The following is a 15,385-nucleotide window of genomic DNA, read 5'->3' as shown; positions in this document are numbered from 1 at the left end:
AGGGCAGTGAGAACCCTGGGACAGAGATGTTGTGGATGTTTCATGCCTGGCAGTGCTGAAGACCAGGCTGGATGAGGCTTTGAGCAACCTGGTCTAGTGGGGAAGTGCCCCTGCCTTTGGCAAGAGGGTTGGAACTGGATGATCTTTAAGGTTCTTTCCACCTCAAGCTGTTCTGTGCTGATTCTATGATGATGGTGGTGATTCTGTCCCTCTGCTTTCTCAGCCTTGTGTTTCTGCCTTGCTGTGTGTAGGCTACAAGATGAAGAAGCGTGTGGGAGCCATAGAGGAGTTTGAATTCCTCTCACTGACTGAAGGCAGGCAGCTTCACATCACCATAGCAATTACTGGGTGGCTCTCTGCTGGCAAATACGGTAAGAACAAGACACAGAAGCTGAGAGGAGCCTAAAGGTCTGGCTCTGGCTCCCACTCCAGGCAGTGTTTGTGCTTTTAGTGTTTCCCCCACGCTTGGCCTGGAACCTAAAGCAGATTGACTTGCCTTTGTCACTCAATCTGCTATCCCACCCCAAACAGAGGCAGGAGAAAGCAAGGAATTGGGAGGGACAGGGCAGCAGGACTGCCTCTGGATTGCTGTATGGTTTTGCTAGGAAGGCTCTGTTTGGGCTGGCTGATTTCCAGCCACTAGCTGGAATGTCTCACCCATCCCTGAGCCCTTCTGTTTATCCCCCAGCAGTTAACTGCAACAGTGGCTTATTTAGGCTGGAGGTGAGGAGAAAGTTCTTCCCTGAGAGAGTCATTGACACTGGAATGGGCTGCCCGGGGAGGTGGTGGAGTCGCCGTCCCTGGAGCTGTTCAAGGCAGGACTGGACGTGGCACTTGGTGCCATGGTCTGGCCTTGAGCTCTGTGCTAAAGGGTTGGACTTGATGAGCTGTGAGGTCTCTTCCAACCCTGATGATACTGTGATAATGAGGGTTATTGGCAAGAAAACCCTGCCAGGTAAATCCTGTTCAAACCAGCACTTGGGAGGTGAACTAGCAGGGAACAACCTGGAGCAGGCTGCAGTGTTTTAGTTCTCAGTGTAAGTTGTCATCTTCCATGTGTCAGCTGCCTGCTGATGTGTGCAGCAACCCGACAGAAGAGCTGCCAAGGTGTTCAGAGGCATCACACATGGGTGTTGTTCCTGCTGAAGGATGGCTCTCTCCTGTGGCTAGTCACAAGAAGGTTATTTTCACTTTGCAGCACTGCAGGTTGGCTTCTCCCCTCCTCTGCTTGCCAGGGGAGCACAGCCTCGGGGTTGGAGGGCTCCTAGGCACTGTTGCAAAGCCAAGGGTGTCCCTTCAGGAATCTTTTTGTGCCTGTTTGTCCTTAAAAGGGAGTTACAAGTGGCAGACATTCTTCTTCCATAACTGGCCATCCACTGTGGTCTTCAGAGTCACAGAATCATAGAACCAGTTAGGTTGGAGAAGACCTTCAAGGTCACTGAGCCCAACCATCAGCCCTGCTTTACCAGACCCACCACTAAGCACAGCAGCTACACAGCTTTGAAACACCTCCAGGGGTGGGGACTCCACCACCTCCCTGGGCAGCCTGTTCCAATGCCTGACCACATTTCTCCTGATGGCCAACCTAAACCTCTCTTGGTGCAGCTTGAGGCCATTCCTTCTTGTTCTGGGGCTTGTTCCAGGGCTTGTTCCTTGGGAGAAGAGTTCACTGCATTTGGTACTGACCCCTTTCAGGCAGGGTTGTCACCACTCTTGTCCCTTCTTGTTCTGGGGCTTGTTCCTTGTTCCAGCCCTCAGATGTTTATAGATATTGATTAAATCCCCTCTCAGTCTTCTCTTCTCCAGACTAAGCAGCCCCAGGGCCCTCAGCCTCTCCTCCTCAGGCAGTGCTCCAGTCCCCTCATCATCCTCATATCTCTCTGCTGGACCCTCTCCAGCAGATCCCTGTCCCTCTGAAACTGGGGAGCCCCAAAGTGAAGGCAGTGCTCAAGCTGAGGTCTCAGCAGGGCAGAGTAGAGGTGGAGGAGAACCTCCCTTGGATCTGCTGGACACACTCTGCTCAGAATGCCCCCCAGGACCCCATTTGCCTTCTTGGCCACCAGGGCACACAGCTGCCCCACGGTTAGCTTGTTCTCCACCAGCATCCCCATGCTCTGGGATGGATTTTGATGAGATCTTCCATGCTTCTGGGCCCATGCAGCCATTCAGCACTTAATCTTTCTCACAACAGGCCTCCTCTGGTCTGCAGGAGGAGATGGAGCTGCAGGACTTGGCAGGGTAGGAGGAAACAGTCCTGCTATAACGAGTGCCAATGTCCCTCTGTCTTGTCAGTCCCTGAGTCATGAAGCCTGAGCCTGCCCATGCTGAAGGCTCTTTGCCAAGGCAGCTAAAGCTGCATGGTTGTTTACAAAGCCTAAATTTGATGTAAACCAATCTGGAGTCAAAAATCTTCCAGGAGATGTTTCCCTGCTACCACCTATTTGAGGGGGCTGCAGGAGAGCTGCAGAGGCACTTTTGACAAAGGCTTGGCCTGCAGCAGAGGAGGCTCAGGGCAGAGCTCATTGCTGTCTGCAGCTGCCTGAAGAGAGGCTGTAGCCAGGTGGGGTTGGGCTCTGCTGCCAGGCACCCAGCAACAGAACAAGAGGACACAGCCTCAAGTTGTGCCAGGGCAGGTTGAGGCTGGATGCTGTTAGGAAGTTGTTGTCAGAGAGAGTGATTGGCACTGGAATGGGCTGCCCAGGGAGGTGGTGGAGTCTGTGTGGCTGGAGGTGTTGCAGCCAAGGCTGGCTGGGGCACTGAGTGCCATGGTCTGGTTGGTTGGGCAGGGCTGGGTGCTAGGTTGTGCTGGGTGAGCTTGGAGCTCTCTGCCAACCTGCTTGATTCTATGGTTCTAAGTTCTTGGCAGAGTGATTGGCATTGGAATGGGCTGCCCAGAGAGGTGGTGGAGTTGCTGTCCCTGAAGGTGTTCAAGAAAAACCTGGGTGAGGCACTTAGTGCCATGGTCTGGTTGGTTGGGCAGGGCTGGGTGCTAGGTTGGACTGGCTGAGAACCAACCTGGTTGATTCTATGATTCTGTGATGGCTTCAGACTGGAAGAATCATAGAATCATAGAATCAAGCAGGTTGGAAGAGACCTCCAAGCTCAGCCAATCCAATCTATCCCCCAGCCCTATCCAACCAATCAGACCATGGCACTAAGTGCCCCAGCCAGGCTTTTCTTGAACACCTCCAGGGACAGTGCCTCCACCACCTCCCTGGGCAGCCCATTCCAATGCCAATCACTCTCTCTGTGAAGAACTTCTTCCTAACATCCAGCCTAGACCTACCCTGGCACAACTTGAGACTGTGTCCCCTTGTTCTATTGCTGGTTGCCTGGCAGAAGAGGCCACCCCCCACCTGGCTACAATGCCCCTTCAGGTAGTAGAAGCTGGATTTAGATCAGACAGGAGGAAGAAATTCTTCCCCTTGAGGGGTGGTGAGGCACTGGAGCAGGTTGCCCAGAGTTGAAGCTGTTGAAGGCTCCAAGGCTGGAGGTGTTGAAAGCCAGGTTGGATGTGCCCTTGAGCAAGCTGCTCTAGTGAGAGGTGTCCCTGCCCTTGGCAGGGGCTTGCAGCTACATGATCCTGAGTGTCCCTTCCAGCCCAAACCAGTCTCTGATTCTATGACCATTGCTTGCCAGTGTCCTGCTAGTTCTGTTCTGGTTCTTGTGCTGGACTCCTTTGCCAGGAGCCAGCTGTTGTTGGCTTTGCTCTGGACATGACTTGCCATCTTTGCAACCTTTCCCAGGGAGCTTCACAGCCCCATGGAGCAGCATGCTGCAGTCCAGTGAGCAGTACTGCCTGGCCTGGGAGTCAAAGTACTTGATGGAGCTTGGCCATGCCTTAGACACCCTGCTGAATGGCTTTGTCAACATGATGGCTCAAGAGGCCCTCAAATTAACTGTCTTGTCAGGTAAGAACCTAAATCACATCAGATCTGCTTGAGCTGGCTCCTGTGCAGGCTCACTGCTGGTGCCTGTTTAAAAGGAGCTTTCCTGACCCAGGATGGTTTCTGAGGAGACCTCTCCCATGGCAGTGTTGGCCCTGCAGGAGTGAACTGAGAAGCTTCTCTGATTCCATTTCCTCTCCTGCATTGGTGTCCTTCTGTTATTGTCTTGTCCCTTTAGAACTCCAGCTGGAAGCAGCTTCCTTCTTGTGCAACTCTGCTTATTCCTCTGGGCTGCTACACTATGTTTGACTGCTTTGCATCCACCCTTCAAGCACATGGCTGACATTCATGCACAGCCTCTGCTTGCCTCCAGAGCAGAACATCAGATTCCTTCTTTTTGTCTTATCTTCAGTCTAGCAAAGCAGTTCTCAGGTCAGCTCTTGAGAAGGAAGAGCTGGAAATGATAAATCCTCAGTTTGGCTTGGATTGAGCTTCAGTGAACCATGGAGAGGTGGGCTCAGGAGAGCCTCATGGGGTTCAGGAAGGCAAACTGCAAGGTTCCTATAGCTAGGTTGAGGGAAATCCTTGAGGCTGGGGGGTGGTGAGATTGAGAGCAGCCCTGCAGGAAAGGGTTTGGGGGTGCTGCTGGGTGAGAAGCTGGGCAGGAGCCAGCAGTGGGCACTGGCAGCCCAGGAGGCCAAGGGCAGCCTGGGCTGCATCCAAAGCAGTGTGAGCAGAGATGGAGAGAGGGGATCCTGCCCCTCTGCTCTGCTCTGCTCTGCTCTGTGAGACCTCACTGCTGTGTCTGGGGACCACAACACAAGGACAAGGACCTGCTGGAGAGGGCCCAGAGTGGGGCTCCAAGGCTGGAGAGCCTCTGCTATGGGGACAGGCTGGGAGAGTTGGGGCTGTTCAGCCTGGAGAAGAAAAGACTCCAGGGAGAGCTTAGAGCTGCATTTCAGTATCTGAAGGGACCTCCAGGCAGGCTGGGGAGGGACTGTTCAGAAGGGCCTGTGGGGACAGGACAAGGAGCAATGGTTTGAAACTGGAGCAGGGCAGGTTTAGGTTGGACATGAGGAGGAAGTTCTGCACAAGGAGAGTGGTGAGACACTGGCACAGGCTGCCCAGGGCTGTGCTTGAGGCCCCACCCCTGGAGACATTCAAGGTCAGGCTTGCTGTGTCCCTGTGCAGCCTGCTCTCCTTGGAGGTGTCCCTGCTGCCTGCAGGGAGGGTGAACAAGATGACCTCAGAGTGTCCTTTCCAACCCCCTGCAGCCTGTCAGTCTGTCTTGCCGTTGATCTTCCTAAGAGCAGCCCAGATTGTTGACTCTGTTGCTTGCTTTGTGTGCTGCAGGGATTGTGACAGCCTTGACTTGGCCAACATCCCTCTTGACTGTTGCCAGTGTCATTGACAACCCCTGGGGAGTCTGTCTGCACCGCTCAGCTGAAGTGGGCAAGCACCTGGCACAGGTCCTGCTCAGTCGACAGCAGGTAATGGGGCCAGAAATCACCCAGCCAGGGTGGCTGGAGGGGATTTGGCTCATGGAGGTGAAGTCTGATAGGTGACTGTCAAGTGGGGTCCTTACAGGGAGCTCAGAATGAACAATGAACTGAGAAATGAAGCAGTGAGGGTGACCAGAAGGCCTCTGCTGCAGAGGGGAGCTGCCAAGTGAGTCACAGGAATGCTGCCCACGTTTGTTCTTCTTAGCTTAGAGCATTTCTAAAGCTTTCTGTCCAGTGCTGGGCTCCCCAGTTCAAAAAGGCAGAGGACTGCTGCAAAGAGTCCAGTGGAGGCTCCAAAGATGTGGCCTGGAGCAGCTCTGTGAGGAGCAAAGGCTGAGAGCCTGCAGAAGAGCAGCCCCAGAGGGGATCTGAGCAGTGCTCAGCAAGAGCTAAAGGGCAGGGGGCAAGAGGATGGGAGCAGGCTCTTGTCAGTGGTACCCAGGGACAGGACAAGGTTAAATGGGCACAAACAGGAGCCCAGGAGGTTCCTTGGGAGGGTGAGGAGAGGTAGGAGCTAAAGGGTAGGGGGCAAGAGGATGGGAGCAGGCTCTTGTCAGTGGTACCCAGGGACAGGACAAGGGGCAATGGGCACAAAAGGAGCCCAGGAGGTTCCTTGGGAGGGTGAGGAGAGGTAGGAGCTAAAGGGTAGGGGGCAAGAGGATGGGACCAGGCTCTTGTCAGTGGTACCCAGGGACAGGATAAGGGGGAAATGGGCACAAACAGGAGCCCAGGAGGTTCCTTGGGAGGGTGAGGAGAAGTAAGAGCTAAAGGGTAGGGGGCAAGAGGATGGGACCAGGCTCTTGTCAGTGGTACCCAGGGACAGGACAAGGTTAAATGGGCACAAACAGGAGCCCAGGAGGTTCCTTGGGAGGGTGAGGAGAAGTAAGAGCTAAAGGGTAGGGGGCAAGAGGATGGGACCAGGCTCTTGTCAGTGGTACCCAGGGACAGGACAAGGTTAAATGGGCACAAACAGGAGCCCAGGAGGTTCCTTGGGAGGGTGAGGAGAAGTAAGAGCTAAAGGGTAGGGGGCAAGAGGATGGGACCAGGCTCTTGTCAGTGGTACCCAGGGACAGGACAAGGGGCAGTGGGCACAAACAGGAGCCCAGGAGGTTCCTTGGGAGGGTGAGGAGAGGTAGGAGCTAAAGGGTAGGGGGCAAGAGGATGGGACCAGGCTCTTGTCTGTGATACCCAGGGACAGGACAAGGTTAAATGGGCACAAACAGGAGCCCAGGAGGTTCCTTGGGAGGGTGAGGAGAAGTAAGAGCTAAAGGGTAGGGGGCAAGAGGATGGGACCAGACTCTTGTCAGTGGTACCCAGGGACAGGACAAGGTTAAATGGGCACAAACAGGAACCCTTGGGAGGGTGAGGAGAGCTATGAGGATGCTGGAGGCTTGGAGCAGGCTGCTCAGAGAGATTGTGGAGTCTCCTTGTGTGGAGAGCTTCCAAACCACCCCTGGCCATTGTGATGCTGGGCAAGCTGCTGTGGGTGTCCCTGCTTTAGCAGGGGGGGTTGGACTGGATGGTTTCAGGGGTCCCTTCCAAGCCCAGCATGCTAGGATTCTGTAGACAGAGATGCAGGTCATAAGTGACAGGTGGCTGAGCCGTATCACCAGCCAGGCCAGCTCCCCTCATGGGAACCTGAAAGCAGAAAGAAGAGATTGGTGGAAAGGAAAAAGAGAAGAGAGGATGTTAAAACCATTGCCTGGCACTGCAGAGGCACTGGCAGGAGGCTGTGAGAGAGGAGTGTGATGGTGCTTTCTCACTTCCTTCCTCCTTAGGGCAAGCGACCTGTCACACTGATTGGCTTCAGCCTGGGAGCAAGAGTCATTTACTTCTGCCTGCAGGAGATGGCTCAGGAAAAAGGTAAAGGTCATCTTCTGACCCTTCTCTCCTTCCCTTTCTGCTAGCAGAGAAGTTCTTCTTCCAAGAGGAAGAGTTCTTCTGGGACAGAGTTTGGATGCTGTGTACTGGGTTCAGGTTTGGGCTTCTCTCCAAGAAGGACACTGAGAGGCTGGAGCAGGTCCAGAGAAGGGCAACAAAGCTGGGGAAGGGTCTGGAGAACAGGGCTGGGAGGAGCTGCTGATGGAGCTGGGGGTGTGCAGCCTGCAGAAGAGAAGGCTGAGGGAGACTTCATTGCTGTCTACAGCTCCCTGCAAGGAGGCTGTAGCCAGGTGGGGTTGGGCTCTGCTGCCAAGGAACAAGTGACAGCACAAGAGGAGATGGCCTTGAGCTGCACCAGGGGAGGTTTAGGTGGGACATGAGAAGAAACTTCTTCCCTGACAGGATTCTCAAAGCCTGGAGCAGGCTGCCTGGGGAGGTGCTTGAATCCTCATCCCTGGAGGTGTCTAAGAGCCACAGAGGTGTGATGCTGAGTGCCATGGTTCAGCCCCAGCCTTCTGGAACCATGCTTGGAGTAGCTGAGCCCTTTGGCTCTTCCAAACCAAGCAACTCTGTGATTCTTTTAGGACAGGAGGGAAAATGAACCCCAAACCTAAACCCATTTGGTTTTGAAATGGTTTTGGAGCCAAATTCTGCTGTCCTTTGCACCAAGCCATTGCCAGAGAGAGTGATTGGCATTGGAATGGGCTGCCCAGGGAGGTGGTGGAGGCACTGTCCCTGGAGGTGTTCAGGAAAAGCCTGGATGAGGCACTTGGTGCCATGGTCTGGTTGATTGGATAGAGTTGGGTGCTAGGTTGGACTGGATGATCTTGGAGGTCTCTTCCAACCTGGTTGATTCTGTGCTTCTATGCTTCTATTCTAAGCCCTGTGGTTTAAGCTCACCACCTTCCCTCCAGGTGCTCCAGCCTGTAAACAGGGAGGTGACCTTTTGTGCCATTGGGCTGCCAGATCAGCCTGTGAGCTGCCCACCATGCTCCTGGCACAGGATGCTTTGCCTTTCTTGGCAGCTCTGTGTAGCTCTTGCATCTCATTCCCTGAGCCCTCCTTTCCATTTAAGTCCCTGAGATGCTAACGTTGCTGGTTGATTTCTCCCCCCAAAGCCAAGCAGAAAGCCATCTGTCAGCTCCTAGCCCACTGTGGGGCTGCTTATTAACAGCTTCTATTTTTAACAGAGGGAAAAGAATCAACTGATTGTGATCAGTGGATGGAAATTGCATCTTGGAGTTGAGTCAGCAGTGAGTGTGCTTGCAGCCTGCCTTTCCCCCTGCCCTCCCCACTCCCCCTCCGTGTAGCTAATTGAATTCATTAACCATTTAAGCCTCACAAAGAGTTGCTAATGAATAAAGAGCTTGCTGCAGGCAAGTGTTCAATAAAAGCCAGGTAGGTGGGCAAGGAGTCAACCCAGCCTGGAGGTGTTCAGCATTTTGCCTGTGGGCAGCTGTGCACCAGAGCTTCACTGCTGGTTTAAGGCAGAAGTCTTCAAACAGAGGAATTCTGGTCTGAAATCTGATCAAATCCAGAGTGATCCTACCAGAGCCATAGAATCATACTCATGGAATGGGTTAGGTTGGGAGGGATCTCAAAGCTCAGCCAGTTCTAACCCCCTGCCATAGGCAGCGACACCTCCCACTAGGGTAGGTTGCTCAAGGCCTCATCCAGCCTGGTCCTGAGCACCTCCAGGGAGGTTGTGGAGCACAGAAGCACCCAATGTGATCTTTGATCACATTGGGTGCTTCTGTGCTCCACAACCTCCCTGGGCAACCTGTGCCAGTCTCTCACCACCCTCACTGCAAACAACCCTTTCCTATCACCCACTTTCAATCTCCCCTCTCCCACTTCAAACCCATTCCTCCTCCTCCTCTCATTCCCAGACCTTGTCAATAGTCCCTCCCCAGCTTTCCTGGAGCTCCCTGCAGATCCTGCAAGGCCACTCCAAGCTCTCCTCCAAGCCTTCTCCTCTCCAGCCTGCACAGCCCCAACTCTCTCAGCCTATGCTCAGAGCAGAGCTGCTGCAGCCCTCTCAGCATCTTGGTGGCCTCCTCTGGGCTGGCTCCAACACTTCCATGTCCTGCTTGTGCTGGGGGCTCCAGAACTGTCCCCAGGACTGCAGGTGGGGTGTGAGGAGAGCAGAGCCAAGGGGCAGAATCCCCTCCCTTGCCCTGTGCCCACACTGCTCTGGCTGCAGCCCAGCACAGGGTTGCTCTCTGGGCTGCACTCACACTGCAGGCTCAGGTTGAGCTTTTCCTCACCCCAGACCCCCAGGTCCTGTTCCTCAGGGCTGCTCTCAGCCATTCCCCACCCAGTCTGGAGCTGTGCTTGGGATTGCACCCACCCAGGTGCAGGACCTTACACTTGGCCTTGTTGAATGCCATGAGATTGTCCTGGGCACAGCTCTGCAGCGTGCCCAGGTCCCTCTGGATGGATCCCTGCCCTCCAGCAAGTCGACTGTGCCACACAGCTTGGTGCCATCTGCAAACCTGCCGAGGGTGCATTGATTCCATACTGAAGCCCACAACCCAGATCCTGCTCTGGGCTTTAGTTCTCTCCCTTTTTGTTGTTATTTTTTACTCTGTGTGTGTGTCCTGAGAGTGCTGAAAGCTTTTCAGGCTTTGCTTTGCTGGGCTTCAGCCTCTTGCTGCAGTAAGCTGGGGCTGTGGCTAAGGGATGTGGAAGGGGAATCCTTAGGGGGCTGTAGGTTTGGTTGCCTTGCTTGAAGAAACCCAAAGGCTCTCGTTCTGGATCAGGGCAGCTCCTCCCCCACACGCTCATTTGTTTCTCTTCCTTCCTTGAATTAACAAAGCTGAGCTGGCTGTGAGCTGAAAAGCAGAGTGTTTGGTGCAGGACTGCTGCACAGGCACAGAAGGGATGGAGCTGGGACCTGGGACAGCTGAAACTGGTTTGGGTTTGGGTCTCACACTACAGAAATCTGCCTGGGTGGCAGAGGCATTGCTGAGGAGAGCAGGAGGGAAGCAGCAGAGCTGCCCAAGGTCTCCCCTTCCATCACTCCTTTGATTGCACTGCCCCAGCTGCAGCTGTCTGCTAAGAGGGGAGGATTTATTCTGCTTCAAAGCCAACATTCCTTTTCAGCAGCTGATGACCCTGGGTCAGGTGAAGGTTCAAGCTGAGGTTCAAGTACTCTTGAGGAAAATCAACCCACTTTGCTCACCTGATGGTGCCCAAAGCCTTCACTGTTGCTTGTCCCCCAGCAGGATGAAGAAGCTGGGGGGGTTCTGGTGTGTCTACAGCTCATGTTCTTCATCAGCTCAGCTCTAAGGGAAGGGTTTTCCACACTCAGTACACGACTTCTCTGCAGCCTCTTTCCCCTGTCCCCAGATCCAACAGCTGTGCAAACCCAGATCAGACACCTCTGGGAAGAGAACTTCACACAGCTCTGCTGCTTGAGCTGCATCTTTCTGCTCACAGGCCAGGCCTTTTCCTGCCTCATTCCTTTCTCTGCCTCAAGAGCTCCAATTTCCCACATGTAGAGACTCCAGCTAGAACTGTGGGCACTTCAACATCAACCCAAAGTGATGTCCAGGATCCTCCTTCCCTTTGCTTCTGTCTTTACATCATAGAATGGGTTGGGTTGGAAGGGACCTTCAAGGTCATCCAGTTCCAGCTCCATTGCTATGGGCAAGGACACTTCCCACTAGCCCAAGATGCTCAAAGCCTCATCCAACCTGGCCTTGAACACAGAGAGGAGCATCCACAACCTCCCTGGGCAACCTGTGCTAGTGTCTCCCCACTCTCACTGGAAAGAATTTCTTCCTCATCTCCAGTCTCAGGCTGCCCTCTCCCAGCTCCAAGCCATTCCCAGCTGGGCTTTGTAGTGCCCAGAACTCAGCTCTCCTGTGGGGGAAGAGAGATTTTCTGAGCCATCTTCTGACCCTGAGCTGTTCTGCTTTCATCTTAACAGACTGTGAAGGGATCATTGAGGATGTGGTCTTGCTGGGAGCTCCAGTGGAAGGAGAAGCCAAGCACTGGAAAGCTATCACCAGAGTGGTGTCAGGCAGGATCATAAATGGCTACTGCAGGTCTGTGTGTGCCCAGCCCTCCCCCACCCCCTTATCCTGCTCCCCCTCTGAAATGATTTGGGACATTTAATCCCTTTTTGAACATTTTGGTGGTGAGTACTTGGTGAGTACATTGGTTCAGAGACAGCAGGGGACAGAGCTTCTTCCCTCTGGAGGCCTTTCCATCAAGTTCAGTCTCCAGGAGACACTCACAGGCTGCTCTGCCTCCAGCTGGGAGCTTGAGGGGCTTCAGTGTGGTCAGGGATTGGCACAGGCTGCCCAGGGAGGTGGTGGAGTCCCCATCCCTGGAGGTGTTCAAGAAACCTGTGCCCATGGCACCTGGGACTATGGTTTAGTGGCCATGGTTGGGTTGCTGGTTGGATTGGATGACCTTGGAGGTCTTTTCCAACTCAATTCCATGGTTCTATGTAGGTCCTGCCCATTCAGTGCTCTCTTACCCTAGCAGCCTCAGGGCTGTGTGGCATCTTCTGAAGCCTCTTTGAATCTCACCTTGGGCTGCAAGCACAGCCCTGGAGCTTGCTGACAGGGAAAGAATGCAAATTCAGAGCTGTAAAAGCTCTGAGATGCAACTCAGCAGGGGCTGCTGTGGGGACTAGGTGTGAAAACTGCAGTGGAAGGGAAGCAGCTCAAGCAAATTGGAGGTTTCTTTGTATCTGGGCTCAGATTCTGGTCAAAGGAAGTCCACAGAAACAGCATCTTTTACTGACAGAGGAGGTAGAGCTGTAGCAAATCTACTGAGGGTGTGAGAGAGCAGAAAGGTTTCCATGAATGCAAATATCAGCCTCTTAAAAGTGATGAGGGTTGGTAGTGAGGGACCTGGACAGGCTGGAGAGGTGGCTGAGGAGAACCTCCTGAGGTTCAGGAAGGCAAAGTGCAAGGTTCCTGCAGCTAGGATGGGGAAATCCTTCATATCAATCCAGGCTGGGGGGTGGTGAGGTTGAGAGCAGCCCTGCAATAAAGGACTTGGGGGTGCTGCTGGGTGAGAAGCTGGGCAGGAGCCAGCAGTGGGCACTGGCAGCCCAGGAGCTGCATCCAAAGCAGTGTGGGCAGAGATGGAGAGAGGGGATCCTGCCCCTCTGCTCGGCTCTGCTCTGTGAGACCTCACTGCTGTGTCTGGGGACCACAACACAAGGAGAGGGTCCAGAGGGGGCCACAAAGATGATCAGAGGGCTGGAGAACCTCTGCTATGGGGACAGGCTGGCAGAGTTGGGGCTGTGCAGCCTGGAGAGGAGAAGGCTCCAGGGAGGGCTTAGAGCTGCATTTCAGTATCTGAAGGGACCTCCGGGCAGGCTGGGGAGGGACTGTTCAGAAGGGCCTGTGGGGACAGGATGAGGGCAGTGGTTTGAAACTGGAGCAGGGCAGGTTTAGGTTGGACATGAGGAGGAAGTTCTGCACAAGGAGAGTGGTGAGACACTGGCACAGGCTGCCCAGGGCTGTGCTTGAGGTCCCACCCCTGGAGACATTCAAGGTCAGGCTTGCTGTGTCCCTGTGCAGCCTGCTCTCCTTGGAGGTGTCCCTGCTGCCTGCAGGGGGGTTGCACAAGAAGACCTTTGAGGATCCCTTCCAACCCCAATGCAATTTGTGAATCTGCTGGGCGAGAAGAGGGAGGTTGAGAGGCACAAAAGAGCTGCAGCAAGCCGCGAGTAAAGGCATTAAGAATTCAAGTGACACTATCAACCCTAATGACTGCGTATTGGAAGCTCATTGTGACAAGAACACTGCAACCAGCACAATCAGGAGAGGGGAAATTGAAGTGAAGCAATGAAGCAGGGAAGCCTAAGCATGGGGGGGGGAATTAATTGAGAAATAAGCAGGCAGGAAGATTAACAAAGGACACAGCAAAACAGCTTCTAAAGCTGTGAGCCCTCAGGCTGAGGATAGCTCCAAGTGTTGGGATGTCCCAAACACAGAGAGAGAGAAAAAGGAGGGAGAATTAAAGAGAAGAACTCAAAGCATTCAAAGTGAAGCCAACAAATGATTAATCCCCTTCTGCCAGTCAGGCTGGAAATTGTTGCTTCTGTCCTTTTTGGGCTGGCAGGAGGTTCCCTGGATGCTGGATACAGGCTCCAGTTGCAGGGTTTAGTCATGAGGCATAAGGAAAGAGCAATTGCTGCCCCCTTGGCACTGCTTCCATGCTCCTCCAGGAAGCCATAAATGAGAGCAGTTGTGGCACCTGACTGCATTTGCCCTGGCACAGGCTCCTTGTGCAACACAAAGAAATCAATTTCACTGCCAGCAGCTCAGGGCATTCACATCCTATCAGCAAGCAAAGAAGCAAATCTCCTCCTAGTTCCCAAGCCTGCATGGTTGTAGCTCTGCAGGTGCACTCAGAGTCATTCAATGGGCAGGGCTGGAAGGGACCTCAAGGCTCAGCCAGCTCCAACCTCCCTGCCTTGGGCAGGGACACCTCACACTAGGGCAGGTTGCTCAGAGTCTCATCCAGCCTGGCCTTAAAAACCTCCAGGGATAAGGCTTCCACCACCTCCCTGGGCTCTCACCACCCTCATGGTGAAAACTTCTTCCTAACATCCAATCTGCATCTCCCCACTTCTTGTTTTGCTCCATCCTCCCTGGTCCTATCACTACCTGACACCATGAGAAGTCTCTCCTCAGCTTTCCTTCATCCTACTTCATAGAATCAGCTGGGTTGGAAGAGACCTCCTGTCCTCTTCTGTTCTGCTAAAGTCCATTGCATCCCTACAGCTGCCATTCATAGAATCACAGAACCAAGCAGGTTGGCAGAGAGCTCCAAGCTCAGCCAGCCCAACCTAGCACCCAGCCCTGCCCAACCAACCACACCATGGCACTCAGTGCCCCAGCCAGCCTTGGCTGCAACACCTCCAGCCACACAGACTCCACCACCTCCCTGGGCAGCCCATTCCAATGCCAATCACTCTCTCTGACAACAACTTCCTAACAACATCCAGCCTCAACCTGCCCTGCCACAACTGGAGACTCTGTCCCCTTCTCCTGTCCCTGGCTGCCTGGCAGCAGAGCCCAACCCCAGCTGGCTACAGCCTCCCTGCAGGCAGCTGCAGACAGCAATGAGCTCTGCCCTGAGCCTCCTCTGCTGCAGGCTGCACCCCCCCAGCTCCCTCAGCCTCTCCTCACAGGGCTGTGCTCCAGGCCCCTCCCCAGCCTTGCTGCCCTTCTCTGGACACCTTCCAGCACCTCAAAAGCTCTCTGCAATGGAGGAGCCCAGAGCTGGACACAGCACTCCAGGTGTGGCCTGAGCAGTGCTGAGCACAGGGGCAGAAGAACCTCCCTTGTCCTGCTGCCCACACTGCTCCTGATCCTGTTGCTGTTTGCCTGGCAGCAGAGCCCAACCCCACCTGGCTACAGCCTCCCTGCAGGTAATGGAAGGCCCCAACAAGGTCTCCTCAGAGCCTTCTCTCCTCCAGACTGAACAGCCTCAGCTCTCTGAGTTTGTCTCCATAGCAGAGCAGCTCCAGCCCTCTGCTCATCCTCGTGGCCCTTCTCTGGACACATCTGCTTGGGCAAGAGATCCTCTCTCGAGTGTTGAGTGAAAAAAGTGGTGTGGCAGTTGCAAGTTGCTGCTCACAAATGGGAAGAAGCAGGAAATACTCAACTACTTTGCCCCCTCAGGTGCTGTACCTGGAGGTTATTCTCTTAGCCTGAGGAGGTGGCTGAGAGACACAGAGAATTTCTGTGAGGAGATTAGATGGGAGAGAAGGAATTTAGAACGTTTTGTGGGCAAGACCTCCCCTCACCTGCTGCTGAGTGCTTTGGGCTCTTCCTTTTACCAGCTGTGGCCTCGTTCTGTCACTTCAGGAGCAACTCTTTTTTAGGTCAGGTTGAATTTCACTGAATAGAATTCCTGCACCATCAGATTTGGGCTTCATTTGTAGAGCTTCAGCCCAGTGGTGCCTGTCTTCCTTGGCTTTGAAGTCTGGAAGGAGCTGGAAGGGGAAAGCCAACTGTCAGAGCTGTCCCATCCCATTGCACAGCAGGGTTTACAGATCCCCAGTGGGGAACCTTAGCCTGAGGAGTTAGAGTGGCTCAGCTCCTGTGGGAACTGCTGCCTGAGTGGTGTGGATGTGGT

At 54.1% G+C, this 15,385-nt stretch overlaps 1 protein-coding gene across 1 annotated transcript in view; it reads left to right on the top strand.

The window, feature by feature from the left end:
• TMCO4 (transmembrane and coiled-coil domains 4) overlaps positions 1–15,385 on the top strand; it is a 47,811-nt gene that overhangs the window by 23,533 nt on the left and 8,893 nt on the right. The window contains exons 8-12 of the mRNA XM_064172357.1: positions 252–371; positions 3,747–3,911; positions 5,241–5,377; positions 7,168–7,252; positions 11,205–11,322. Of these exons, the coding sequence (XP_064028427.1) occupies positions 252–371; positions 3,747–3,911; positions 5,241–5,377; positions 7,168–7,252; positions 11,205–11,322 (625 nt within the window). The remainder of the gene's footprint in view (positions 1–251; positions 372–3,746; positions 3,912–5,240; positions 5,378–7,167; positions 7,253–11,204; positions 11,323–15,385) is intronic.

Source organism: Pogoniulus pusillus, chromosome 36 (genome assembly GCF_015220805.1).
Source record: "Pogoniulus pusillus isolate bPogPus1 chromosome 36, bPogPus1.pri, whole genome shotgun sequence".
Lineage (NCBI taxonomy): Eukaryota > Metazoa > Chordata > Aves > Piciformes > Lybiidae > Pogoniulus > Pogoniulus pusillus.
This window is presented reverse-complemented; position numbering and strand designations above follow the sequence as displayed.